Source organism: Mirounga angustirostris, unplaced genomic scaffold, assembly GCF_029215605.1.
Source record: "Mirounga angustirostris isolate CCGP_5_RB_7025 unplaced genomic scaffold, mMirAng1.0.hap1 SCAF_9, whole genome shotgun sequence".
NCBI classification, from domain to species: Eukaryota; Metazoa; Chordata; class Mammalia; order Carnivora; family Phocidae; genus Mirounga; species Mirounga angustirostris.
The window spans coordinates 73,868,817-73,896,072 of record NW_026991717.1 but is presented as its reverse complement, the minus strand read 5'-3'; the positions used below and the strand labels follow the sequence as shown (position 1 = coordinate 73,896,072).

At 56.6% G+C, this 27,256-nt stretch overlaps 3 protein-coding genes across 4 annotated transcripts; 2 read left to right on the top strand and 1 right to left on the bottom strand.

Annotated features, from left to right (window-relative positions):
• Positions 1–1,759: 1,759 nt before the first annotated feature.
• On the top strand, positions 1,760–6,833 carry RIPK3 (receptor interacting serine/threonine kinase 3). The gene is made up of 9 exons (XM_045900624.3): positions 1,760–2,487; positions 2,616–2,925; positions 3,351–3,490; positions 3,618–3,664; positions 3,880–4,044; positions 4,157–4,224; positions 4,465–4,827; positions 4,971–5,031; positions 5,580–6,833. Exons 1-9 carry the CDS (start codon positions 2,189–2,191, stop codon positions 5,723–5,725), a joined length of 1,599 nt encoding a protein of 532 aa, XP_045756580.3. The 5' UTR covers positions 1,760–2,188; the 3' UTR covers positions 5,726–6,833.
• Positions 6,834–7,475: 642 nt separating this feature from the next.
• Positions 7,476–22,493, top strand: ADCY4 (adenylate cyclase 4). Its single transcript, XM_045900623.3, has 25 exons — positions 7,476–7,634; positions 9,082–9,279; positions 9,365–9,526; positions 10,179–10,328; positions 10,769–10,917; positions 10,996–11,107; positions 11,815–11,942; positions 12,096–12,254; positions 12,513–12,645; positions 12,846–13,019; positions 15,669–15,712; positions 15,839–15,925; positions 16,126–16,195; positions 16,532–16,629; positions 17,313–17,397; positions 17,507–17,644; positions 18,245–18,355; positions 18,600–18,784; positions 18,962–19,046; positions 19,522–19,680; positions 20,980–21,126; positions 21,421–21,528; positions 21,621–21,735; positions 22,071–22,195; positions 22,281–22,493. The coding sequence occupies exons 1-25, from the start codon at positions 7,476–7,478 to the stop codon at positions 22,431–22,433; spliced, it is 3,234 nt and encodes a 1,077-aa protein (XP_045756579.1). The 3' UTR covers positions 22,434–22,493.
• A 1,601-nt stretch (positions 22,494–24,094) lies between these two features.
• Positions 24,095–26,109, bottom strand: LTB4R (leukotriene B4 receptor). Of its 2 annotated transcripts, none has more exons than XM_064570885.1 (2): positions 25,980–26,109; positions 24,095–25,532 (listed from the first exon to the last, which is right to left on the bottom strand). In XM_064570885.1, the coding sequence occupies exon 2, from the start codon at positions 25,304–25,306 to the stop codon at positions 24,299–24,301; it is 1,008 nt and encodes a 335-aa protein (XP_064426955.1). In that variant the 5' UTR covers positions 25,307–25,532; positions 25,980–26,109; the 3' UTR covers positions 24,095–24,298. The 2 variants fall into 2 exon arrangements, with proteins under 2 accessions (XP_064426955.1, XP_045757734.2); XM_045901778.3 differs by having other exon boundaries at positions 24,095–25,362; positions 25,980–26,081.
• Between the last annotated feature and the right edge of the window lie 1,147 nt (positions 26,110–27,256).

Below are 27,256 nucleotides of genomic sequence, written 5' to 3'. Positions count from 1 at the left end.
TCGCGTGCTTTCATAAAACCACCTTTTTGCACCAAAGACATCTCAAGAATTCTTTCTCGGCCGTTGGCTTTGAACCCTAACATCTTTCCTACATCATATATTACATATAAATATATACTTTTGCTTTTTCCCCAGTAAAATTTAATGTTCAAATCAAATAACTAAATGTTTACTAACATAAATCTTCACATCTCGCCATCTGAAACACGGAGCCATCATTTTAGCAGGTCTTTGTTGTGGTAAAACATACATAAAATCGCTTTCTGTTTGTTTTTCACGTCCAGACAAAAGAATGAGGACTTTGTGTTTCTTCATCTACAGAATTGACAAGAGGTCCAACCTCACAGAACTGAGGTGCCTTTCAGTAAGTGCTTTGGGAACTATCAAGTGTAAAAAAGACCAGCTTTTGGGTGGCTGGGTGGCTCAGTCGGTTAAGCGTCTGCCTTCGGCTCAAGACATGATCTCAGGGTCCTGGGATCGAGCCCTGCATCGGGCTCCAGCCCTGCATCCGGGTCCCTGCTCGGCAGGGAGTCTGCTTCTCCCTTTCCCCTTGCTCTTCCTCCTTGTGCTGTCTCTCTCTCAAATAAATAAAATCTTTATAAAAAAAAATACATAAAATGTACCACTTTAATAATGTTTAAGTGTACAGTTCAATGACATTAAGTATATTCACATTATCGCATAACCATCACCATCTCCAGAAACTTTCCCTCTTCATCTTTCCACTTTCCATCTTCCCAAACTAAAACTGTACTCATGAAACAGTAACTACCCGTTTCCTCCCCACCCTTACCCCTGGCAACCACCATTCTCCCTCTGTCTCTAATAATTAGAATTGAATTATTCTAGGTACCTCATGTAAGTGGAATCATACAATATATATCTTGTTGTGACTGGCTTATTTTACTTAGCATAATAGCTTCAAGGTTCATCTCCATTGTAACATATGTTAGAATCGTATTCCTTTCTAAGGCTGAATAATATCCCCGTTATATGTATATATACCATATCTGTATACCCGTTCATCCATTGATGGGCATTTGGGTTGTTCCTACCTTTTGGCCACAGTGAATAATGCTGTGATAGACATTGGTATACAAATATCTGAGTCCCTGCTTTCAGTTCCTTTGGTTATATACCCAGAAGTGGAGTTGTTGGTAGCAGGTCTTTTTATTTTTTTATCTTTATTTTTATTTTTTAAAAAGATTTTATTGTTGTTTTTTTTTAAGTCATCTCTGCACCCAGTGTGGGGTTCGGAACTTACAACCCTGAGAACAAGAGTCACATGCTCTCCCACACTGAACCAGCCAGGGGCCCCCACAGCAGGTCTTTTTTAAATCAATGAGCCACCCCCTCCCATTTCTGTGGGTCTGGTATGATGCTAATTGGTTTTGTGGTTGAATTTTTGAGAAAACTGCTCTTCTTTCTTGCATCTCACATGTTCTCTGATTTAAGTTTTCTTTATCTTCTTGGTTCACATCCATTAGAATTTCTTGAGGGACGAGTCTGATGGTGTTAAACTCAGTTTTCATTTATTTATTTATTTTTTAAGATTTTATTTATTTATTTGAGAGGGAGAGAGTGAGAAAGAGCATGAGAGGGAACTAATACGGGTACCTGGCACATTCAGGCTTTATAGAATTGTCCGCTATGATCGTAGGGGCATTTGGGGGATTGCTGGGCGTTAGCAACATAAAACATTCCTCAGCACCATCCCCTCCCCACCCCACCCCGGGCAGGTGGTGGAACCAGAAATCCTGTGGGAGAAGGCAGAGACCCCAGCTGCCGGAGTGGATCGTGGGCTCCTGGCAGATGAGGACTCCTTCTGCGGCACCCAAGTGCCCAGGGACAGTTAAGCTGGCTGTGAGCCGCGGCAGATGCTCAGGAACCCTGAGTTACAAAAGAAAAGCGCTCACTTGGGTTCTGCCTCCAGCGCCCACCGCGTCGTCAGACGCCCCTGGCTGAGCCGAGGCTTCAAGGCTTCCGTTCTGTCTCCCTCCCCGCTGGGGCGGGACCGTAGATGCACCCGCCCAAGAAGGAAGTGGTTTAGTCACCCTGGGTAGGGGAGCAAACCTAGAGGTTGATCCCTCTCACGACCCCCTGCCCTTCTCTGCCACAAACCCCGCTCCCAGAAGTCCCTCCTTCCGTGCGGACTTGCACCTTCCAGCCGGATGTCTGGCGGCAAGTTATGGTCAGTGCAGGGCGGGATACAAGCACCGTGGGCCCCCCGCCCCCCCGGGGGGGCAGGGGGCCGGGGAAGCTAGAGTTTGAACTGACCGCATGGAGTCACCAGGGTCACGGAGGTGGGGGCGGTACGGGGAGGAGCTGGAAGACCCCCTCTTTCAGGCTCCGCGGTACCCCAGCCTCCCTGGTGTCTGTCGAAGAATTGGAGAACCCAGAGTTCATCGGCGCAGGCAGGTTCGGGGTGGTGTTCCGGGCGCGACACAGGTCGTGGGATTTAGATGTGGCGGTCAAGATCTTGAAGGGGTGAGTGACCTGAGCCACGGGCCTCCCAGGGTCTGCCCAAGGAGGAGGGGCCACCGCTGGGCCTGAATGGGGAGGGGAGGGATCATCCAGGAGTCAAGGGCGCCACTCCGCTCTTTCCTGGAGCGTAGGGAGGCGATATCCAGGGAGGTGAAGGCCATGGCAAGTCTGCGCAACCAGCACCTACTGCTCCTGCTGGGGGTCACCCAGAAGCTACAGTGGGAATCCACCTGCGGGCCGGCTCTGGTGACTCAGTTCCTGGAAAATGGTTCCCTGGCAGGGCTGCTGCAGCCCGGCTGTCCTCGTCCCTGGCCTCTCCTCTGCCGCCTGCTGCAGGAGTTCGTGCTGGGGATGTGTTACCTGCATGGCCAGAACCCCGTGCTTCTGCACCGGGACATCAAGCCCTCCAACGTCCTGCTGGACTCAGACCTGCACGCCAAGGTCAGCCTATCCATAGCCCAGCCCAGCCCCTGGACGCAGAACTTGTTGCAGCCCTCTCTACTCCGTACCCTCAGCATCTCCCTCCGGACACAGGGCTGCCCGAGGGTCAAAGCCCAGCCAGGAGCTTTAGCCCCTACCCTACCAGGTGGGAGCAACCCTGACCCATATGGTCAGTTCCACAGGCCCACCCACCAGTCCGTCCAAAGACCCATGGCTGACCTAGCTCAGGAGACTCAGACCTTGACCCAGCCCCCTGAAGAGGGGACCCACACCTCCAACCCAAGGGCCCCACTGGCCCTGCCATTCCCCTAACCCTCAAAACCCCCTTTATAAGGCTGGACCTGTACCTTGTGGTGGGAGAGGGGATTCTGGAAGCTGCCTGGCCCTGTCCATCCTCTACCTTCCCCCTCTTCCTTCCCTTACAGCTGGCAGATTTTGGCCTGTCCACGTTTCAGAGAGGTTCAAGGTTAGGAGCTGGCTCTGGGGAGTCAGCCTCAGCCTACTTGGCCCCAGAACTGTTGGCTGATGTAAACAAGAACGCCTCCATGGCTAGCGATGTCTACAGGTAAGGTACCCACGCCAAATACTCATTCCACATTTCTACACCTCTCTGGGCCCTTCTAGGGGACCGTATATGGGAAAGGAATCTTTGCCAGCAGTTGGGCCAGGCCTCAGCTTTGTGTCTCCTGCAGCTTCGGGATCCTAATGTGGGCAGTGCTAGCTGGAAGAGAAGCTGAGAGTAAGACTCTGGGCAGACACTGGGATCCTTAACTCCGGGTGCCCTCCTCCTGCAAGCCTCCATCCCTTCTGTCTTCCAGCTTACCCACTCGGGCCACCCGACCTTCTCCTCACCTCCCCTTGGACTACACTCCGTTCCCCCTTCCATGATGGAACAAGTGGCCCCTCATACCCTGAATGTCTTCTCTTTGCATTCCCCCACCCCTACCCCTGTAGTGGCCCAGACATCGCTGGAGCAGGAAGCAGGGTGTGAGAGGTGGATCCGGCCCCCGCTGACCAAGCTGCCCCAGCCCAGCCCTAAGACTCCTGGCTTGGAAGGACTGACGGACTTAATGCAGCACTGCTGGGGCCAGGAGCCCAAGGACAGGCCCTCCTTCCAAGGTGAACTGGCCAGTGAGCTGGCGGCCAGGGTAGGCCTGGACCTGTCAGCAGAGGGCTTCTCCCTGGGAAGGTTTGGCTCACCTGTCTGCCACCCACTCTGTCTTGTCTCCAGAATGCCGACAAAACACCGAGCAAGCCCTCAGTCTGGTAACCAAGGAGATGGATGCCGCAGTCTCCACGGTGAGTGTCCAGTGCCACACCCCCAACCCAGGAGCTGGGCAAGGATGGCACAACATGGCTCCCTTGGCCACTCAATGACTCCCCACTGACCACTGTTCTTTGTGCCTTAATCTTTGTCCTCACTCTCCCCACCTCACCACTGAGTTCCCAGGTAATAGATTATGGACCAAGAGACTCCTCCCTTGGGTTTAGGCTGGCTCTCCCACCTCCATGCCCAGAAAGCTCCCCGTGTCCTTGCAGGTGAAGAAATTCCTGTGTGAAAACCGGGGCAGCAACAGGATGTCGTCTGTGCCTAAGCCAGGCCCAGGAGGGACAGAAACGGAAGGCCCTAGGGGAACCACAGGAAGCCATGACATCATAGCCACTGAGATGCTAAACAAACTAAATCTGAAGGAGTCCCCCAGCTCTGTTCCTAAAAAATGCACAAACCTTCCTGAGAGGATCAGGGCAGGGGAAGACAAAGTTCAGGCCGCCCAGATAGCAGGGATATCTTCCGATTCAACAGCCCCATCTCCCCAAACTCCAGAGACCTCACTTTTCAGAAATCAGATGCCCAGCCCCAACTTGGCTCGGACCCCAGGTCCTGGACCCAAAGGGAATCAGGTGAGACACTGGCAGGACTAGAGGATGCACTAGGACTCCCGTGAATCCTGTCCCCCTTGCCAGGGAGAACTTGGGGCTGAGGGGGATGCAGCAGGGGAACCGGTCCCAAGACGGAGAGCCCAAGAGAGCTGTGTTGTTTGCAGGGGGCTAAGAGACGTGGCACCAACTGGTCTCCCAGGGCACCACGGCCCAATCCAAAACCAGGTACCTGCTCCTCACTCCTTCCTTTCTCCTACTCAGTTCTCCCAACGGCTTCTTCCTCAAGACTGTCTATAGATCCAGGTTACCTTGGGTAGCGGGAGAAAGGGCTAGGGGCCAACTACCCCAAACTTCTCATGTCATAAATGAAGAAACTGACACCCACTGGGCCTGGGGTCCTGCTGAGGGCACACAGCAAAGCCTGGATTTGCCCTGGGCCTTCTGACTTTCCCCAGAACTAACTCTGTGAACCCCTAACTTCTGCTGTTGCTCTGTTGGCTCAGAGGGGCTCCTAGAAGAAAAAACCCCAAATTTCAGGGTCTCAGACATTAGCTGCCACTCCTTCTGAGCTTCTGCAAACCCAGTTCCGAAGGGGCAGCACAACGCCCAAGGGCACATTTGACACAGTCGCAGGCTGCCCTAGAGACCCCATACTTGGCATTTGCCCAGGATGGACACAAAGTGCCGCTGCCCCTCCACCCCGGCGCTCCTCCTAATTTTGAGTCCGTTTCCCCGACTGCTTCACCGCCCCACCAATACAATCTCTCTTAAAGGGAATCCTGTTACCATACGTGACAGCCATGCGGTGCAGGTGGGCGACAACAACTACTTGGTTATACAAGAAGGAACTGCCTTGCCCACGCCAGGCCTGGCGCCTTGGGGCCAGGGTCAAGGCAGGCCGCGTGCCCCCCACAAGTAGGTTGGAAAGGAGGGCCGCAAGAACCAAGAAGCCCGGAGCCGGCTGCAGGGCTGGTATGACGCACCTTCTGAGCTACCTCTTGGATGTGAGGCAATTAGCTGAGGCTTTCTTTGACGGCCAACTGATTTGTGCACACGGAAGTCAATAAACGTGATGGGTTTTGAAAACCAAAGCGCCACACTTGGGAGGCTAAGGCTTAGGCCAGGGGCTGGCGGTGGAGACGCGGATGGGAGCCTGCATCCTGCGTTCGGTCGGAGCTGATCCGGAGGGAGGCCCTGCCCTCTAGCCGTCGGTCGGAGCTGATCCAGAGGGAGGCCCTGCCCTCTAGCCGTCGGTCGGAGCTGATCCGGAGGGAGGCCCTGCCCTCTAGCCGAGGCCGGAAGCGGGATGCTCCGGGCTGGGGGTGGGTGGCGGCGTGGCACACAAGGTCAGGGCCCAGCTGGCGGCAGGAAGGAATCCCTGAGGCCTTGGCTCCATGGGCCGCTCTAATCCTGGGCGGACCACTTCCTCTAGATCGGCTGAGACCCTACCCTATACCAAAATTCTGGGGATAGTCTCCCTTTTCCTCTGGGCCCCCCTTTTCCTCTGGGCTACGGAGACGCCGCAGTGGGGTGCTGGGGAGAGGGCTCTCCATGGGCATTGGAAGACCCCGGCACATCTCTTGCCCTGCACAATGCCCCCAGCCTCTCGGAGGCTCCAGAAATCAGCCTGATTTCTTATTCCCCTCCACCGCCTGCGCTCCCGCGCACGTTGCTGCCCAGGCGGAGCCCTTTGACCCTCAGCTGGTGTCTGCGGTGGAAAGCTTTGGCTCCACAGAGCTACACACAGACGTGCCCCCTCCCATGGAGCAGGACCCGGTGGGACAGGAACAGTTCCCAGACTCCACAGCAGCTGTATCCAGGCAGGAGGGGAGCAGAACGGGCCCACCCGCCGCCCCCTCCCCATCCGACCTAAATCCTAGCCCCGATTGGGCCTCACATCCTTCCCTACATTCTCACCAGCCTTCACTCCAGCGCTCCTTCACTCTCCTGGTGGCCAAGGGCCCACCCCATTTTGACACTTGCTGCTCAGCCTGGCCCACCCCACCCCCTCGCCTCTCCCACGGTTCGCATTCCCCTTGCTTGAGGGGGCTGGAGGAGGGAGGCAACAACAGTGTTAGAGGAGACAATGAGGGAGGGAGGAGGCCTGGGGAGTCCGCCTCGGCACGGGAAGGGGCCGGGCAGGGCAGTCCCGTCGGGGAAGTGGGAGGGGGCCCCCGCGCAGGGAGGGAAGCGCCCGCCGCCCGGGGCTCTGAGCCACTAGCTTCTCGGCGATCGATCGGGACTCGGCCACCGGCTGCCCGGGCTCCTTCCTCGGGCCTCGCCCATTCAAGCCGCGGCAGCATCCCGGCAGTGAGTTTGGGGGTAAAAGAGGAACCCGAGGCTCCTTTGCTTCAACCCCAAATCCTGCCCCACTCACAGCCAAGGCTTTTGCTAGGGCATCTCTGCAGTCTGGGTTTGAGGGAGGAGGAGCGAAGGATGGGGCAGTCTTCTCACAGCCAACTGGGAAAAGGCTGGGAGGCGCCGGGGAGTGCCTGGCAGCTCGGATTGCCGCCAGGTTGGGGAAACGGGGTGGAAGTGGCTTGGACCCAGTGAGAGAGGCACAGTTGGGGCCCCGGGCGGCTACAGGCAGTAACGCAGCCCCTGGCCCTCCCCAGCCCGGGGGTCCGCCCTCCACCCCCGAGGCCACGCAGCCCAGGACAGGGGGGACCATGGCCCGCCTCTTCAGTCCCCGGCCACCCCCCAGCGAAGACCTCTTCTACGAGACCTACTACAGCCTGAGCCAGCAGTACCCACTGCTGCTTCTGCTGCTGGTGATCGTGCTCTGCGCGCTCCTGGCGATGCTAGCTGTCGCCTCCGCCAGCGGCAGGGTGAGTGGGGCTGCTTCTGTTGGGGTTGGGGGCTCCTTCCCGAGGGTGGCAGGAGGGTCACCGTCTAGAGGGCGTTTTCGGGGTAGGGACTTAGGGAGGGGTCTTCTTTTTGACATGCGTTCTTTGCTGGAACCCAGGAAAGAAGCACCGAGCCTTGCTAGGAAATGTAGTGATCCTGGACAAGTCACTGCACCTCTCTGGGCCACAGTCGCTGGGCCGCTGGGAGAAAGCTGAGCCCTGGGTGCTTTTAATTTCTCTCAGGGTACTGACAGACCTTCTGAGCTTCTGTGATCTACTGGTTCTAGAGTAAATTCAACACCGGGTTTTCCAGTTTTCCAGAAGGGAAATTACATGGGGCCCCGTGGGAATCTGTTTCCTGGTTTTCTTTCTCTCATAGGGGCTGTGGGGCAGCTGTACCCATAGACTCCCAGAAGGCATCCTCCATCCCACTCACATTTAGTCCCCAAATAAAGCCATTTCCAGTTTCCTTTTTTTTTTTTTAGGAGAAAGAGGATCTTCAATTCCATTTCTGGGAGTATCTTGCTCCAAGTTTTCTTTTCACTTTTTGGAGGCGAGTTGGGGAAGCCACTAAACTGACCAATTCTTGCTGGGCCACCTTGAAGTCCAGGAAGAGGTGGGGACACAGGGCAGGGACAGCGGCAGGAGGTCGACGCCCAGACGTGGGTGGTGAAAGTGTAGTGCTCCCCGCTGCCCTGCCACGAGGGAGGTTCCAGGTGCCCCCTGCTGCTGGAGCACTTTTTGGAGCTGGGGGGGAAACTACTCCCACCCTTGTGCCCAGGGCAGGGACTCTCCTGAGCAAATTGGCCAGATTTGGATACACTCATTCCTAAGTGCCTTCTGTGAGGTAGGCTTTTCACTTGCGTCGGGACCCCAGGATGGTGTTCCAATTCCTATTTGACAGATGAGAAAACGAGCTCAGAAAGGTCGTAGATTCACAAATGCACCATATGGGTAGGCTCTGGGTAGATGGCCCAAGGCTCTAGCACCCTGCCAGTGAGATATGAGGTTGAACCATTGCAGGCTCTGTAGATTTTATTTATTTATTTGACAGAGAGAGTGAGAGCAGGAACGCAAGCAGGGCGAGTGGGAGAATGAAAAGCAGGCTTCCAGCTGATCAGGGAGCCCCGATGCAGGGCTCGATCCCAGGACCCTGGGACCAAGACCTGAGCCGAAGGCAGACGCTTAACGACTGAGCCACCCAGGCGCCCCACCCCCCCACCCCCCAGCTCTGTAGATTAAAACAGATTCTTGGCAACTTCCTATGGTTCAACCTAATCTGAATGGCCAGCCCAGGTGCCCTGTCTCCTTTTCCGACTTGAGTTTGAGACACTTTTCAGAAGTGGCCTGAGGGCTGCCTGTTCTTCAACTTGGAGGAGCTCGCCAAACTCCGCACTCCAGTCTTGCCGCAAGCACCCCCTCCCCACAGGATCTAGCTTCAGACCGGGGCTTCCTGACCACTGTGCTGTGCGCGTTGGGTGGCTTCTCGCTGCTCCTGGGCCTGGCTTCCCGCGAGCAACGACTGCAGCGCTGGACACGCCCCCTGTCGGTCCTGGTGTGGGCCGCGCTACTCGGGCTAGGCCATGGCTTCCAGTTCACTGGGGGCCTGGTGAGCGCCTGGGACCAGGTGAGAGGAGCGGCAGGTGGAGCAGGGGGCAGGAGGACGCCCGGGCCAAGAGCAGCCAACAGCTTCCCGTGTGCCTCTCCCCCAGGTGTCCTTTTTCCTCTTCATCATCTTCACCGTGTATGCCATGTTGCCCTTGGGCATGCGGGATGCCGCCGCTGCGGGTCTTGCCTCATCACTCTCCCACCTGCTGGTCCTTGGGCTGTACCTGGGGCCTCAGCCGGACTCCCGGCCAGCGCTGCTGCCGCAGGTGAGAACGCACACATGTAGCCCAGGCTGCGCCCCCGGGCCCCCACTGCGCCCAGGGCCCGCTGGGCGGCACGCCGCTGGTTTCTCTGAGCATGCACCAACTGCTTGCTGAGCTGGGACTCCATGGCAGGGCGCCACGCTAAGCACAGGGTACAAACACATACACCCAGATGGTGCCCTCGTGGAGCTGGTACACCACTGCTGCATGCATGATGCTGCAGACCCCAGAAGACCCCTCTGGGCCCACGGGGAAGAGACTTCCCCAGGGGACCAGAGTTGTGGGGACAGATGTGGATGATGGAACCTTCACAGCGAATGTAAAAATTGGAGCTTGAGTAGTTTTGTGCTGCGGGGGACATGGAGGGGCGTAAATGGTGGGGTGGTGTTCCAGGCAGAGGAAATGTGTGTGCAAGGGTTTCTAGGCCTAAGAGGCCTTGTTGGTGCTCAACTGAGTCTAGAGCAGGGACACTGGGGCAGGAGAAGCGCCCCCGAGGGACTGGGCAGTGTGGCACCGATGGCCTGGAAATACTCCGGTCTCTCACTGTGGAGTCCTCCTCAACCCTCCTGGGGACCAACGCCAGCTACACACGTAGCCACTCCCCCCGCCAGCTGCGGCCGGCGCGCTCTGAGGCTGACCCTCTCCGCTCCCCCAGCTGGCAGCAAACGCCGTGTTGTTCCTGTGCGGGAACGTGGCGGGGGCGTACCACAAGGCGCTGATGGAGCGCGCGCTGCGCGCCACGTTCCGGGAGGCTCTTCGCTCCCTGCACTCGCGCCGCCGGCTGGACACCGAGAAGAAGCACCAGGTCCGCTGGGCCTGGGAGGCTGGGCGGGACCGGAGTTTGAGAAAGGAGTTGTTTATATCACACAACGGGGCTCCTTTGCAAGCCGAATGACTTTGGGCAGGTTACTTGCCCTTCTCTCTCCTCCTTTGTAAAACGTGGCTACCGCCCACCTTGGAAAGTTGTGTTAAGTCTCGAAAACCCTGAAGCTTCTAAAAGCACTTTTATGATACTAAACGAAGAACCCTAATTCTGGCATCGGTGCTGGGAGTTCAGTCCCTAAAGATGATTAGTGCAGGATGGGGTGCTGAAGCCCAGCTCTGTGTGATGGGGAGGATCTGGGGGAGTAGCCTGGGGCCCACCTGGTGGGGCTGGGGAAGTGGGTGAGCTCCTAGGTCGTTGGGAGGCTGGGACTCCTGGCTTTAGGTTGCAAGAGGGTAGGTGTTCATAGTGATCTCCTCCAGGAACACCTTCTCTTGTCCATCCTTCCTGCCTACTTGGCCCGAGAGATGAAGGCAGAGATCATGGCACGGCTGCAGGCTGGACAGGGGTCACGGCCAGAGAGCACCAACAACTTCCACAGCCTCTATGTCAAGAGGCACCAGGGAGTCAGGTATGAGAGGGGATGGCCAGAGGGGCGGGGGGTGTGGGCTGAGATCTTGGCCCCCCTGATGCCATTTGCCCTGCACAGCGTGCTATATGCTGACATCGTGGGCTTCACGAGGCTGGCCAGTGAGTGCTCCCCTAAGGAGTTGGTGCTCATGCTCAACGAGCTCTTTGGCAAGTTCGACCAGATTGCCAAGGTCAGAGGGGACCTCCCTCCCTACCCAGGGACCTTCAAATGCCCCACCCTGGAGGGTCCCTCCCGAGGGAAACTCCTGCCACCTAAGATCCCAGTCCCATTTCAGAGCCCATGTATTCCAATGGAAGATATTCCAACGGAAGTAGGAAACCCTCTCAAACAACCCTAGGTATGGAGCTGCTCACCACACATCTCAAACCTGGAGAGACTTCTCAACAAGGTCCCACAAATACCCCAACGACAACACCCCCCAAATATGCTCAGAGCGCCCGGCATAGGGGTCTCTGGACACCACAACCAGATCTAGAGAGATTTTCAGATGTTCTAACCTTAGGGAGCCCTTCCAAGGGAACTCTCTGCCCTGTGCAACATCAGCCCAAGCCAGCCCAGCCACCTGTTCAGACCCCAGGGATGCCCCCAACAAACCTAATTAGGTCTCCCCCAGAAAACCGCAGTCTTGAGGCTACTCTCATGTGCTCAAATCTGAATACACCCTACACGTGCCGAAGCTGGGGGAGAGCCACAGACCTCAGCCAGCCCCATATCCAGTTAAGGGAATCCCTAGATCTGACCCAGAGACTCCCAACCTCAGAAGTTCTTCAGGAATACCACATTTGCTCCTACTTGTCCCAGCCCCCTCGTGCCTCCTCTGACCTCTAACCAGGTGCCCCCCCCCCCCCCCCCGCACACACACACACACACTCCCAGGAGCATGAATGCATGCGGATCAAGATCCTGGGAGACTGTTACTACTGTGTCTCTGGGCTTCCGCTCTCCCTGCCAGACCACGCCATCAACTGCGTGCGCATGGGGCTGGACATGTGCCGGGCCATCAGGTCAGCTCGGGGGGGCGGGCGGGAGGGGTACCAAGGGATGGATGTGGGCGAGGAGCAGGCAGGGTAGTGGAGGTCCTCTTGGAGAGAGGGAGGGGTGTGGCATGCGTAGAAGCGAAGGCGGCATTCGGACTGTCCCCTGCATACCCTGCTCAGGAAACTCCGGGCAGCCACTGGTGTGGACATCAACATGCGTGTGGGTGTGCATTCGGGCAGTGTGCTCTGCGGGGTCATCGGCCTACAGAAGTGGCAGTATGACGTCTGGTCCCATGATGTCACACTAGCCAACCACATGGAGGCGGGCGGCGTGCCAGGGTGAGATGTGGGGCTGCAGGAGGCCACAGGAAGAAACCAGCCGGGCCTCCCACATGCTGCCACCCTATTCATAGTTCCCTAAAATGAGCACAGTCCTGCCTGGGGCTCGGGGAGATCCTGGCATGCAGGGAGGGGTGCTGGGAGACACCTCCTGGAACACAGGGCCTTGCTTAAAGTCAGACCTCCAGGAAGGATCCTGGAAAAAAATGAGAGGTTTGCAGGCCCTCCCTCCTGATTCTCACTGCCCCCTCTTTCCAGACGAGTACATATTACAGGGGCTACCCTGGCCCTGCTGGCAGGGGCTTATGCTGTGGAGGATGCATCCATGGAACACCGGGACCCATACCTTCGGGAGCTAGGGGAGCCCACCTACCTAGTCATCGATCCCCGGGTAAAAGCCCAGCCTGGACCCCATGGGCTGGCGCATCCTAACCACCCACAGCCACCAGGCCTGATCTCTTCTCCTATGCCAGACATTGAATTCCTGGGTCCCAGGGTGTCTGTCGAGGGGAAGGAGAGCCAACCTTCTAAGGGGTGTGGGGAGAATGTAGAAAGCATTTGTGATCTTGACTCTCAGCACTCATGCCCCAGGCTGAGGAGGAGGATGAGAAGGGCACTGCGGGAGGGCTGCTGTCCTCTCTCGAGGGTCCCAAGATGCGGCCGTCGCTGCTGATGACCCGCTACCTGGAGTCCTGGGGCGCAGCCAAGCCTTTTGCCCACCTGAGCCACCTAGAGAGCCCTGTGTCCACCTCCACCCCTCTCCCGGTAAGTGCACCTCCGTCGTGAGCCCGAGCACTTACGAACCCCTCCCGACTTCCCTGCCCTCACCACCAGTGAGTCACTTGATGACATCCCGAGGTCCTGAACTGTCTGGTTGCCCCAGTTACTGGTTCAGGCCTTTCCTTGTCCTTCCTTCCAGAGACAGGGCAAAGATCACCGCCCTCTGGGCTCACCTGAGATGCAGAATCCTATAGACATCAGATCTATGGCCATTATTCCCCAACCTCCACTCGGGAACCCCCTTCCATCAGCACCACAGAGGTATAGGCCACACTTCTGGCTCCGAAGCCAGTGCTCACAGCCATTCCCGCGGGGAAATGTCTCTGTCCAACTCCATTCCTGAGACTGCACACTCTCTTTTAATCCCCACCAGGACTGGGAAGGTGGGGGCGAATCAGTTGTTGCCCCGACTCTCCAGCATGTGTATGAGAATAAAATGAGGTGACAGTGAAAATCTCACATAGCCTTAAAGGACGTCACCCTGAGCAGGCAGGGGTCAGGGAGGGAGGGAAGAGAGGACACAAGGGGATGGTGGATTACTGGCTGATCCTGTGCTTGGCACCCTCAGCTCATCGGTGACCCACTAGCTGGTGCAGGAGTCTTCATCTCCCCCACCAGCAGGCTCTTAGGTTTGGTGCTTGGTGACAAGCAGCCAGAAACCCCTCTTGCAGGGACTGAGGCCATATCCCCAAAGGCTTGCCCCAGGAGCAGCTTCCTCAGCCTGCCCTCCTCCATTTGATCTGATCTTCCCAGAACTTTCCCAGCCACCTTTTTGCAGATCTTCCACTCAGAATCTTCTCTATTAGGTAGACTCAGTTGGGTATATGGGATGACTTCAGAGTACACTTTCTGTGTTCTGGCTCCCCTTCCCACCCACCCAGCAGGAAAGCAGGCCAGAGATCAGTGAGCACTGTGGAGTGGGGGGACCTTGGCAGCAGTGGTTCACGAGAATACCTAATTCGAAGACTTCACGTAGGGTAGGGGAAAGGTCAGAAGGGCTAAGCAGGCAGGAAGGAGAGGAAGAAAGAATCCAAGACCCTGCTCACTCTTGCAGGATGGAGCCCCCCACTCCCCATGGGGAGGAGGTAGAGTAGAGGGTGGGCTTTGGTGGGAGCCCAGGGACTGTGAGACAGTGTTGGGTGCAATGCCCATGGTGAGATGCCCCCCCAGAACCCATGCCAGACCTCCCCAAGACCCCACTAGTGTGCAGGCTAAGAAGTGTCAGGGTGGAGAAGTTGGAACCCCTAGTTCAAGGGTATCTCCCAAGGCAGGACCTCACCAGCCCAGAAATTCACTTCCCAGCCCCTGAAGTGCCAAGCCCTCAGCCAAATGTCAGGAACCCTGAGAATGACATCAGCTTATCCTTAAATAATGGGGACCTCTGGGGTGGCAGTGCGTTGTTGGTGCTAGTGTGTACCTACCATCCGTCTGTCCGTCCATCCATCCATCCATCCTTTCCACAATCTTAAAGCACCTACTATGTGGCAGGCACAAGGCTAGTTCTTGAGAAGACAGAAATGAATAAAACGTTTTCCCTGCCTTCGAATAACATACAGGCATTGAGCAAGGTGGAGAGGCAGGTGGGTAGTTTGAAAAAATTTAGGCCCGGACCAAGATGCGTAGATGGGCTCCTACCTAGAACATCTCTCTTAATCTCCCTTTTCCTCTCCTCTCCCTCTCCCGTACACCGGGTTTGGGTTTGGGGGGATGAGGTAGCCCCCTGTGACCCTGCTGCCTTCACATGAGCCAGGGGAGAATGAAAGAACAGTCACCAGACGCCTGGCCCTGGGCAGGGGCTGCTGCACTTCACTCTCTTTCTTGGGGCTTGTCTCACCCGCTTTACTTGTCTGCTTGCTTTCATATCTTTACACACAGCATGCTTTCCTTTTACTGCAGAAAAGAATGACTGTGACCAGCTTTGTTTCTCTTCCTTCCTCTTTCCCTTTCTTCTTGTTTTTTGTTTTCTGCTCCCACCACCTCCCAGCTCAGCCTGACCACAAAGGAGTCAGAATGTTCGGCGTCATCACTTCAGTTTAAACCAACGAGGATTTTTTGGCATGCTGGGGGGGATGGGCAAGTCCCCGTTTTTGGGATTTGTTCAGTCCTTAGGGAAGATGACCACCCCTCAAGCCTACAGAGTTGTCTCATAAGTGGTATAAAACTGAGGAAATAAGAGCATAAGGACCCCTGGGTGTCTGAAGAGTCGGAAGAACTTTTAAGGCATAAATGTGGTTTGACCCTTCCCTTAAGGACAGGTGGGATTTGATGGAAAGAGGACGCCATCAGAGGCAGGGGAAACACATCAGATGCTCACAGCCAAGGACGTGTATAGACATGGAATGCCTCACTGCAGAGAGTCTTCAAGGATGCTCAGCATTGGGGCGCCTGGGTGGCTCAGTTGGTTAAGCGACTGCCTTCGGCTCAGGTCATGATCCTGGAGTCCCGGAATCGAGTCCCGCATCGGGCTCCCTGCTCGGCGGGGGGTCTGCTTCTCCCTCTAACCCTCTTCCCTCTCGTGCTCTCTGTCTCTCATTCTCTCTCTCTCTCAAATAAATAAATAAAATCTTTAAAAAAAAAAAAAAAAAGGATGCTCAGCATTGCCTCATCTCCCCCTTTGCTGTGTTCTCCCGACAGGAGAAGGCCCTGGCCTCCTTCAGCCCCCAGTGGAGCCTGGACCGGTGAGGAGGCCCCAGCAAACTCTGTCTGAGTGACCTGCCTCCATCCTCCCTAGGGGGGCTGCTCCCGCTTCGCCCACATGCTATGGAGGGTCTCCTGTGGTGACAGGCTGGGCTCTCACCGTGCAGGAGCCGTACTCCCAGGGGACTAGATGAGGACCTGGACACTGGGGACGCCAAGTTCTTCCAGGTCATCGAACAGCTCAACTCTCAGAAGTATGGAGAACGGAAGGCGGCCGGGAGGGTTTTGGGGCTGGGCCCCCGCGGTATGGGACGGATGTGTTCCCCTGAGGACCCGGCAGGAAGGGAGCGGCTTCCCTGCTCCAGCCCAGGGAAACACACACCTGGTCACCACCACCCCGCCCCCTGCCCTGCCCTTTCCTCTCTGGGGCTCACTGCCCTCCACCTCCCACCAGACAGTGGAAGCAGTCAAAGGACTTCAACCCACTGACACTGTACTTCAGAGAGAAGGAGCTGGAGAAAGAGGTGGGTGTGGGGGGTGATAGCGGAGAATTTTCTAACCTTAGTTCCTTGGCCTTGGGGAGCGGGCAAGCCCCATGGTCGCACCTCACCTCCCAGGTCTGCCCAGTTTGTGATCCTGGGGGTGAGGGGCTTGGGCCTCTCTCCAAATGGACATCACCCTGTCAATTGGGTCCCTAGGTGGGGATGGGAGGGAGGAGGGCAGCTCCTTAGAGAACCGGTAGGGGGTACCTGAGACTGAATTGGCAGGGGGGGCACCCGCTTCTTGCCTGCAATGGACACCTCCAAGGTGATGGGCAGCCCTGGTGGCCCCTGTCGCCACACTGACCCCTGTCCTTCCAGTATCGACTCTCTGCCCTCCCCGCCTTCAAATACTATGCAGCCTGCACCTTCCTGGTCTTCCTCTCCAATTTCATCATCCAGATGCTGGTGACCAACAGGTGAGAGCCCCAGGCAAGGGCGGCCCTGAGTCTCGTACAGGGACCACCAGGCTCCTGCTGATCCTTGACCCACACTTTCTTCCTTTACCCACTTCCCCTTGGCTTCAGACGCTGAGCCACAGAGAAAGTATGTGTTCTGGGGAAGCAGTGATAATCACAGCCTTCATTTTACTATCTTACACCCTGTGGACTGTCTACATAATCCAAGCACTTTCACATGCCTGTCTCTGGGTCCTGACAACTTTTCCATGAAACAGGTTCTGTTTTCACTGAGAAGCCCAAATCTCACAGCAAATGAGCTTAGAAAGGAGGTCCTCATTTTTAGTCCATGGCTAGGAGGGGCTGCAAGGACTTGTCCAAAACTCAGCCAGGCGCAAGAGCTTTGGCCTGAAGGCCCAGAGACTGGCCTGATGGGGCCTCGGCCCCTTCGTGAGCCCCTGCCCCCTTCCAGTACTGTCCCTACCTTATTAGCCCTTGCCCCCCACCACCACTGCCCTAGACCCCCTCAGCTTTCCCGGATCATCGGCATGCAATGCCTTGTATTGGCCCAGACCCCACTGGGGGCCAGTTCAGATCCCCAGGACTGCTCCTCCCCACGTCTCCCAACCAGGGTGCACAGCACCCTCGCGGCACACGCAGCGTCCTCTGACCCTTCAAGGCCTCACTCGCTCTTGTCTCCCTAGGCCCCCAGCTCTGGCCATCACTTATAGCGTCACCTTCCTCCTCTTCTTCCTCCTCCTCTTCGTCTGCTTCTCAGAGCACCTGACGGTGAGGTGGGCTGGGGGGTGGAAGTGGTCAGTTGGGCCCTGACCATGACCTGGCCTGAGGGGGGGTGTGCCCCAGCCCCATGGCTAAGATTCTTGTGCTCCTTCCACAGAAGTGTGTCTTGAAAGGCCCCAAGATGCTGCACTGGCTGCCCGCACTGTCTAGCCTGGTGGCCACACGGCCCGGCCTGCGAGTTGCCCTGGGCACGGCCACCATCCTCCTCGTTTTTGTCATGGCTATTACCAGCCTGGTGAGGGCAGAGGGGGCCCTGTTGGACCCATCAGAGGCTGAGAGGGGGCCCCTGGATTTGGGAGAGCAGCTGGACCAAGGCCAGGGGATCCTGGCAATGTCGGACAAGCATAAAGAAAAAAATTAATCTGCCACCTGCGTAATTGCTTATAACACTCTGGTGGACATCGTTCCTATCTTTTCCATGTAGGCAGATCTTCATTGCTTAGCTCACTCACTATGATTTTGTAGCTGAGCCTGGCAGGTTTTTCAGAACTTAGAATCACTTCTAGAATTCTATCCCTGAAAGACACCTTAGGAATCCTCCCCCAGCCAAGTCACAGAAGAGGAAGCTGAGGCCCAGAGAGGTAATGTGGCTGGCAAGAGATCACACAGTGGAGGCACTGGCAGACTGGTGCTCAGGACACCCACTCCTCCCATCCCTGACCGCCCAGCGAGGACACCAATGCTAAGGCTCCCTCAGCAGCCCAGAAATAGCAGGATTCACCCCTTTGGAGGAGTCTGGCCCTCACTCATCCCTAGGTCAGCTGAAACCCAGCACAAGCCACCATTATGCCCCAGATGCTGCCTGCCCACCTCAGCTCTTCACCTCCTTCTGCAGTTCTTCTTGCCGGCAGCATCAAACTGCACTTCCCGGGCTGCCAATGTGCCCTCCGTGGCTTCCAACCTCTCCTGGGAGCTCCCGGGGTCCCTGCCTCTCATCAGCGTCCCAGTGAGTGTTCCTCACAGCCCTGAACTTCTTTCTCCAGAGCCTTCCTTGGCCCGTCCCCCACCCCCTTACTTGAGAAGCATTCCATCTGATGGATTGGGATGGACATAAAACACATTCCGTGTGTGTTTGTGTGTATGACACTCCCCTGGGCCCTGGGAGGGGTAGGACAGGAGCCCTGGGATATTCTCCCACCCCTGTCCGTGGCATATGCCCCGTCCCTTGACCACCCCACCCGGCCCCACAGTACTCTATGCATTGCTGCGTGCTGGGGTTCCTGTCCTGCTCCCTCTTTCTGCATATGAGCTTCGAGCTGAAGTTACTGCTGCTCCTGCTCTGGCTGGGGACCTCCTGCTCCCTCTTCCTGCACTCCCATGCCTGGCTGTCCGACTGTGTCCTCGCCCGCCTCTATCCGACTCCCTCGGACTCCAGGTGCGCACAGCCACTGGACAGAGGGGCCCGGGGCCTCTTGGAGCAGAGCAGAGCTGTCCTCGCCTCACTGACCTGTAAGGGGGAGGGTGGCTGAGGGCTACATGGGCCCTCGGGGTAGGGAGGAGGCCATCAGGAAGGGGCAGGGCAAGGGGCAACCCTGATGTGTGGCCTCCTCAGGCCAGGGGTGCTGAAGGAGCCCAAACTGATGGGAGCGATCTCCTTCTTCATCTTCTTCTTCACCCTCCTTGTCCTGGCTCGGCAGGTGAGTCACCCAGCTCAACCCTCCAGAGCTTCCCTTTGAAGGGGAAGACGGGGTGGTCCCCATATTTGTGACTTGGTCTCTCTCACCCTTTCCCTCAAACCTACATCTCCAGGGTTGAGCCCAAATGGTGTGCCCATTGGAAGCTCCAAAGTGAACCTTCCAGCTCCCTTTCTTTCTCCTTCACTCCCCAAGGGAGGGGCCCTCAAATTCTCCCTCCCTCGTCCCTCCCACCCCACGTCCAGGAAAACCACCCTCAAGAAAGAATCTGCTGCCAATTCTGTCTACCCTAGTTTGAATCTAGTTTCAAGGTAGCCTCCCCAGGGAAAGTTGGCCCTTGAGCCTTCTGTCCAGACTGGGGAGTGGTGTGGTTTGAGGCATCATGGAGTTCGGGGGGGCGGGGGGGGAGGGTGAACACTCAGGAGCTGAGGCTCCCCATGCACTGTGTCTCCCCTTGGGCCCCTGGTGACCCTGCCAGAATGAGTATTACTGCCGCCTGGACTTCCTGTGGCAGAAGAAGCTGCGGCAGGAGCAGGAGGAGACAGAGACAATGGAGAACCTGACGCGGCTCCTGCTGGAGAATGTGCTCCCTGCGCACGTGGCCCCCCAGTTCATTGGCCAGAACCGGCGCAACGAGGTGACTCCCCCCGCCGACTCCTGAGCCCCAGATGCCATGGGCACTGATTTTGGATGGAAATCTTGGCCCTCGGCCATCGTCTCTGGACCCTCCCCCAGTGGGTTGGGTGGCCACCCGGGTCCCTGTCCCTGTCAGGTAGGTGCCTCCATCTTCATACGCTCTTAGGCTTCGTCTGCTGAGCACAGAACCCCTGCGTTCCAAGTTCTTACTTAGAAGGAGTGTCTTCTCCAACCCATGGCCACTCCGTACCTCCCAGAAGCTTCTTCGAGTGTTGATGGCAGTTGTGTGGAAGACACGCAGCCCACCCAGCCCTCTGGACCTGCACTATCCAGAATGGTAGCCAGTAGCCATGTGTGGCCACTTACATTTAAATTAATTAAAACAGAACGTTCGGGGCCTCAGCCTCACTGGCCACACTTCAAGTGTCTAAGAGCCGCTTATGGCCAGAGGCTGCCGTATCAGACATCACATACATAGAACTTTCCAACACCACAGGAATTTCCATTGGTAAATGTTAATCTCCATCCTCACCTGTGCTCTAGTCAGACCATCAGAGAAGGTCACCCACATATTGGCCCCATTTTATCTGCACTGCTCACCACTTCCCTCTGCCTGCTATGGAGATACTCTTGGCCTGTCCTGAGGAATGTTAAAAGAGACAGGTCAGGGGCTATTTCACAGCTTTATGCCCCCACCAGTTGCTCTCTGCTCTCAGAGTCAGCGGTAGATCTACTTCTCCTGGTTTCTTCTCTTATTTACACTGGGACTCTCATAACTATTCCTGTTTCTGTCTTCACACTGGCTGCTAGAAAGCTCAGAGCCAGATCCTAGGCCTAACAAGGACTTCGTGTCACCCCTTTTGTGAACCAACTTCAAATAGGATTCCATCTTTACTATCTTACCTTTATTTTCCCTTTGTCCCACTTCCCCTATTATTTTATCTTCCAAATTGTAGCTACCTTTGTAAACTGACTTAACTGGCTTAGCACCCTTCAGCAGTAAGATAGGTTAGAAAGACCATCCCCACCGACATGATCCCAGTTCTTGAAGAGACTCCCTTCACGTTGCCATGAGGTGATCCTGACTCCAAACCCCTGTCTCTCCTGGAATCATAATGAGACCCAATCTTTGACTCCTGAGTCACACATCCCTGGGGTAACCTGGCCCTACCCCTCTCCCTCCTTTCCAGTCCTTCTTAAATGGAGGGGTAAGAGTATGGACACAGGGAGGAGGGCCCATGCAGACCCGCAGGGGGGAAGAACGTGGCTTGCTTCCTCATCCCAGCCTCCCACCCTCCAGGACCTCTACCACCAGTCCTACGAGTGTGTCTGTGTCCTCTTCGCCTCAGTTCCAGACTTTAAGGAGTTTTACTCTGAATCCAACATCAACCACGAGGGTCTAGAGTGTCTGCGGCTGCTTAATGAGATCATTGCTGATTTTGACGAGGTGACAACTCCAAGGGTCCCCCAGACCCTTGGTCTTGGATGCTAGAATTTCCCACCAGTCCCTCCTGCCCACTTACTCTCCAGCCAGGGGCCCATCCTCCTCTCCCTGGCCCTGCCGCTCCTCCTCTGATCCCCCAGCTTTCCAGCAACTCTTCCCACAATCCACTCTCCCTCCTGCCACGCTCCCTGACCCCACAACCTGGTCCTTTCGCCTTCAAAGGCCTGGGGCTGGGCTTCTGAGAGGGAGGAGGGAGAGAGCAAGAAAGACTGGGGACACAGCCTCCTTTCTGTACAGCTGCTCTCAAAGCCCAAGTTTAGTGGGGTGGAGAAGATCAAAACCATCGGCAGCACCTACATGGCAGCCACAGGCTTAAATGCCACCTCCGGACAGGACACACAGCAGGTACAGCATCCCTTCCTTACCCACCAGCCCCCATCTGGGCTTGCGCTCCCGGGCCCTCACTGACCCATGCTGGTGGGCCGGCCCGTTGCTAGGATGCTGAGCGAAGCTGCAGCCACCTGGGCACCATGGTGGAGTTTGCAGTGGCCCTTGGATCGAAGCTGGATGTCATCAATAAGCACTCTTTCAACAATTTCCGCCTGCGTGTGGGTGAGGGCCCTCCCTTGCTGGGGCAGTCTGGGACTTCCTCTTCACCTTCTCAGGCTCTTCTTCCCCCCCAAGTCCTTGGTTAGCTACTCCCCAGCTCACCCCTGGACCCCTCCCCCCACCAGCCTCATCCCTGGGGGTGGAGCATGAAGCTGCTGGGCCAGGAGCTCTGGGGCTCAGCACCCCTTCCCTAAACCAGACCCCTCCAGACCCATCCTCCTTTCCTCTAAGACCTCCAGGTCTTCCGCCTGAGTCCTGGAGCTTCCTCCTCCCCTCGCCCTCCTTAAACCACGCCCCGCCCACCTCCCAGGGCTCCTCCTGACTACACCTCTTGTCAGGGTTGAACCATGGACCTGTAGTGGCTGGAGTGATTGGGGCCCAGAAGCCTCAGTACGACATCTGGGGCAACACGGTGAACGTGGCCAGCCGCATGGAGAGCACTGGAGTCCTGGGCAAGATCCAAGTGAGGAGGCCACATTGGAGGCATGGGGTGGGGGGATAGGACAGGGCCACCCCCACACTCCAGGCTCACACCCTTTCAATCCCAGGTGACTGAAGAGACAGCCCGGGTGCTGCAGGCCTTAGGCTATACCTGCTACAGCCGGGGCATCATCAAGGTCAAAGGCAAAGGGCAGCTCTGCACCTACTTCCTGAACACAGATTTGACACGAACTGGCCCTCCTTCGGCCACCCTAGGCTGAGACCCCCATTCTCTCTATTCTAAGATCCTCAATAAAAAGACTCTGGGGGCACCTGGCTGGCTCAGTGGGTTGAGCATCCGACTCTTGATTTAGGCTCAGGTCATGATCTCAGGGTCGTGAGATTGAACCCTGCTTTGGGCTCCGCACTGAGCGTGGAACCTGCTTAAGATTCTCTCTCTCCCTCTGCCCCTTCGCTCTCTCTCTCCTCTCTCTCTGAAAAAAAAAAAGACTCTGGTATGACTGGAGCCAATCGATGTCGAAGTTTCTGGTATAGCTGCAGATCACCTTCTCCTTGCCTCTCAACAGGATGCTTCTTCCCAAGCTAAACTGAGTGTCTGTGTGTATGCAAGTGTGATCATGAATATGTTAGAAAGGAGTGATTCTTCACAAGCTCAGGCAGAGGACTGCCTCAGCCTCCCTGCCTGATTCCAGTATTTTGTACACCTTGGAAGCGTAAAGAATTTTAGCCACGTGACTCAAAATAAGGATTTGTCCTTTCCTGCTCCCCACCCACAAATATTGGGAAGGAATGGCTAGGAAAATGTCATTTGGCCTTTATTCATGCAATAAACACTAAGTAAGCACCTACTCTGTGCTTCCTAGGCAGCATGGATGCGAGAGGCCTGGGAAATGATGTGTCGGGTCCCTCCCTCTTTTCAGCTGCTGCTGTCAGATTGACCCATGCTTTCCAGCCAAGACCTGTAGACAGTTTTGGGATTCTCTTGTTCTCAGGTCCCTCAGATGCCCCCTTGCTTCCTTCTGCATCCTCCTGTGCAGGTGCTGATATTATGGGGTTCTTGAAGCATCCCCGGTTCATTCCTAGTTGCTCAAATTTGGGGGTCTGTGAGCGATATCTGACACCCTAGGTTTGTTACAGATGTTGCACGTGGATTCTTGGTTTTTCTCCTAGTTGCTCTTTCTTTATGGAAGAGATTCAAAAAGTACTCCGCAGCCCCTTCTGCTACCATCCTCCTAAAATGCTGTTGGAACAGAGCCAGTCTGAGGCTCTCTAAAACAGTCATCCCTCAGAAAGAATGACTTAACCCTCTCATTTGTGGGAATCTTAATTTCCTAAGAGTGACCAGGGTCACAGAGGGCATCAGAGTGTATTTTGGGTGCTGGCAGAAAGCTGACCTGCAGAATTCCAGGGCCCAAGACCTGATGACTTTGTTTTCAAGGGAGACCTCCTTGGGAGATGGAGGGAAGGAAGGCAGTCCCCTAGAACATTGCCCACTGAAAGGGCAAAGATGAGTAGCAGGAAGTTGGGAGTCATGGTAACAGTGATAACTATCACAAGCTTCAGGGTAGAGGGCACAGAGCAGTGCCAAGTGTACTCAGAACATCTGCTGATTCAGGGAGTCTGGAGTGATAAGCCCACAGGAGTGGTCTTCCTTGGTCAGCTCCTTCAGGGGTCTGTAGCCCTGTGTTGTTCTAAGTATGACCTGCAGAGCACCTGCCTCAGAATGGGGCAGGAGAGGGGGTTCTGGGTTCTGTATCTTCGTGTCCCTTCCCAAACTGAAAATCACGGGAAACTAAAGGATGTGCCTCTCAACTGTTGAGAAGGACCCCACCCCCACCGCCGCAAGAGCGCCCAGGAGCACCCTTCTCGCCCCTAATGCACGCGCCGCGCCGCACACACAGGGCTGACCCAACGTGAGACCAGTTTTAATTGCCAAGCTGCTCCGGGCTTTCCCTCTGCCCTTACCTGCCCCGCCCCTCCCTCCTCTTCCGCTCCACCCTCCTCGCGTTCTCCTCCGCCTCCGCCTCGGGGTAAACTGGGTCAGGCCAACGTGGGGAGCATTCCGCCGCCGCGAGGACAGCCAGAGCCCTTCCACCAGCACCCCCCAGGCCTAGTTCAGTTCGCTTCACTGCAGAGCGTCGATGGAGTCCGCGAGGCTCTCGGAGGGGCCGGGCTCGGGAGAGGCGGGGGCGCCCCTCACCATCGGGCCCAGGGTGTCCCCGCGGCGCGCGCTCGACGCCTCGGAACCGGTGCCCTCCAACAGCTTGGCGACGAAGCCCACGCCGGCCGAGCGCAGCAGGCCGCCGCCGGCGCACGCGTACAGCACGGGGTTCACGCTGCTGCTCAGGAAGGCCAGCGCGATGAACACGTGGCGCGCCAGCAGCAGCGGGTCTCCCATGCGGCCCGGCCCCGGCCCCGGCTCCCTGCCCGCCAGGGCCCGGCCCGCCTCGGCCAGGTTCACCACGTGGTAGGGCAGCCAGAAGGCGGCGAAGGCCAGGATGATGAGCGCCACCAGGCGACCGGTGCGGCGGCTGCGGCGGAAGCGCCGCGCCTGCAGCCTGCGCCTGATGTCCGAATAGCTGGCCACCACCAGCAGGAAGGGCAGCAGGAAGCCGGTAAAGGCCTCGAAGAGCAGATGGAATGCCTTGACTCGTTCGCTGGAGTACGTCGGGAAGCACAGGGTATGGTTGTTCTGTTTCGTCAGGGTGCGGTATATGATGACGGGTGTGGCCAGCAGAAGGGACATCACCCAGATGCTTGCTAGCACCCACCAGGCAACGACCTTGGTGCGAAACTTCTGGGACACAAAGGGGAGGGCCACGGCCAGCGAGCGGTCCACACTCATGGCCATGATCAGCAGGACGCTGGCGTACATGCTGACTCCGCAGGTATAGTGAAACAGGCGGCAGCCAACCAGCCCAAATGTCCAGGTGCGACGCGCCACAGAGTACAGGAAAAAGGGGGCAGTGAGCAAGACAGCCAAGTCCGCCAGGGCCAGGTTCAGCACCAGCAAGGCCGTGACGGAGCGCTTCCGCATCCTCACCAGGATGCTCCACACCACAAAGCTGTTGCCAGGAAGCCCCACAGCCAGCGCCACTGACAGTATGATGATAGTCAATGGAACGATGAACATGACCCCTAGTGAGGAGGTACTGCCCCAGATGTAGTGTCCGTGGCCACTGCAAGGACCTGGAGAGTGAGGGCGAACACAGGCCTGAGGGTAGGGGGCTGAGGCTTCCTGCCGCCCTGGACACACCTAGCCTGAGCACTCTGGTCCGTCTCCAAGATCCGCAGCAGGAGATGCACCTCTGCAGTATACCGCCTTCACCCCTTCACCAACGGACCTGGCTTCAGGGGATCTGGCAGAGCACAAAGACCGGTTTCTAACTGGATCATGGGGCTCCTTCCTGCCCACAGACCCAGTTGCCAAATACAGAGCTACAGCAGCAGCAGTATTTCCATACCCTTTCTGCCTCCTTCCCTTCTGAGACCCAGAACCAAACGGGGGAGGGGGGCCTTCCTTACCAAAGCTGCACCCCTCAAAGGCCTAGCTCCTCTGTCACCTGCCAGGCCCTTAGCCCCCTCAGTCCCGTCGACTTCCTCCAGTCATCTACTGACTCTCTTCAGAGCTGCCCAGGGCCCAGCAGGAATAACAGGGATGGGGAGGAGTTTGTGGATAGGAGACAAGAACAAGTCATCCCCGGTCCTTTTACCACTGGTCAGGCTTTCTTTGGAAATTCCTTTGCATCTTCTCTCACAGTTGTATCCTGCCCCATCCCTACCTCCCCTGCTCCCAGGATACTTACCTCCAGGCTTTGCCAGGTACCGGTCGGAAGCTGGTGCCAATCCCAAGGTCGGGGCAGAGTGGCGCAGCCTATCCCCAGGTCAGCCCCAGTTCCAGGGTCCCAGCCCCAGGTCTGGGTGCTGTCAGCTAAGTCTGCCAGAGAGGAAGTACCAAGAAGCAGAGGAGGGGGAAGCACATCTTCCTGAGGGTGGGGCTGAAACTCCTAGCCCTCCCTTCATGGGGAGGGGGGGGAGCTAGTCTTTGTGTTCCAGAAGAGCCTAGCAGGGAGGAAGGCTCCTCATGGGTGGGACCAGATGAGAAGAGCCCAGGAAGGTGTAATGAGAGGAAAGGGGGGTGAGGGGAGTGAGTATGCTGGGGTGTGGCCTCAGATGCAGGTCTAGACTGGAGAATTGGACAGAGTAATAAACTGTCATACAGGAGAAGGAGGGAGGGAAGCCAGAGAAGGGAAATGGGCTCAGATGGAGAGGCCAGAATGTTGGATATCTTTATACGTTGTGTGGATAATGTAGATTTTTAGATTAATAGGAAGCATAGGTTAGACCCGTGGCTAGGTCATGGGTTTGGGTTTAGGTAACATCAGGACTTAAAGAGGACAGCACCCTGTCTTTGGCTTGGATTCAAGCTATGAGTGGAGTTGGAGGGGGATGGCCCTCTTTCAGCACCCAAATCTATTCCCTCATTTAAAAGGGTTGCTTCAGCTCTACATCAGTCAGTTCTCCCTTCCCTTTGGCAGAAGCCAAAGTCCAAAGGATCTCCTTAGTATCGCACAGAATGCCAGTTTCTCCGCCCTTCCCCAGCCACTTGCCTTACACTCGCCTGTGTGGCTTGCCTACCACATGAATTTGGATTTAAGATCTGGGCACTGGGCAAAGAGGTCGGCACCCTCTCTCTCCTACCTTCCCATAGTTGGCTGTCCAGTCCCACCTCAGACACACAGAAAAGGCCGAGCCTGAGCACAGGGAGAAGAGGTGGGGGCAGCGATGCTTCACAACTGCCCTGCCAGGAGGGGCAACCAGGAACATGCAAAGAGGAACAGCCTCCCCAAATGGTCACTCTTCTCCCTTCCTAGAGGGAGGGCAGTCTCCCCCTGTGACGTCTCCTGCAGGGGCTAAGATCTGAGAAGTCTTTCCTTCAGTCTGACCATGAGCCTTCCTGCTTCCCTGCCAACTCTGTCACTTGTCAGGGAAGATGTGGCATGTGATGGTGCTCACTGAGGTCCCTTACCCTTCTGCTTTGAAAAAAGGCCAGCGCAGAGCAGACCCAGCAGCTATGAGGCAG

Excerpts from the sequence above, each read along its gene's own strand:
- RIPK3 (XM_045900624.3), top strand. The coding sequence starts at position 2,189 with ATGGTCAGTGCAGGGCGGGATACAAGCACCGTGGGCCCCCCGCCCCCC. Across the intron at positions 4,225-4,464 it reads TGGATGCCGCAGTCTCCACG|GTGAAGAAATTCCTGTGTGA; the intron begins GTGAGTGTCCAG and ends GTGTCCTTGCAG. Across the intron at positions 4,828-4,970 it reads CTGGACCCAAAGGGAATCAG|GGGGCTAAGAGACGTGGCAC; the intron begins GTGAGACACTGG and ends TGTTGTTTGCAG.
- ADCY4 (XM_045900623.3), top strand. The coding sequence starts at position 7,476 with ATGGCCCGCCTCTTCAGTCCCCGGCCACCCCCCAGCGAAGACCTCTTC. Across the intron at positions 10,329-10,768 it reads ACACCGAGAAGAAGCACCAG|GAACACCTTCTCTTGTCCAT; the intron begins GTCCGCTGGGCC and ends GATCTCCTCCAG. Across the intron at positions 17,645-18,244 it reads TCATGGCTATTACCAGCCTG|TTCTTCTTGCCGGCAGCATC; the intron begins GTGAGGGCAGAG and ends CTCCTTCTGCAG.
- LTB4R (XM_064570885.1), bottom strand. The coding sequence starts at position 25,306 with ATGTTCATCGTTCCATTGACTATCATCATACTGTCAGTGGCGCTGGCT.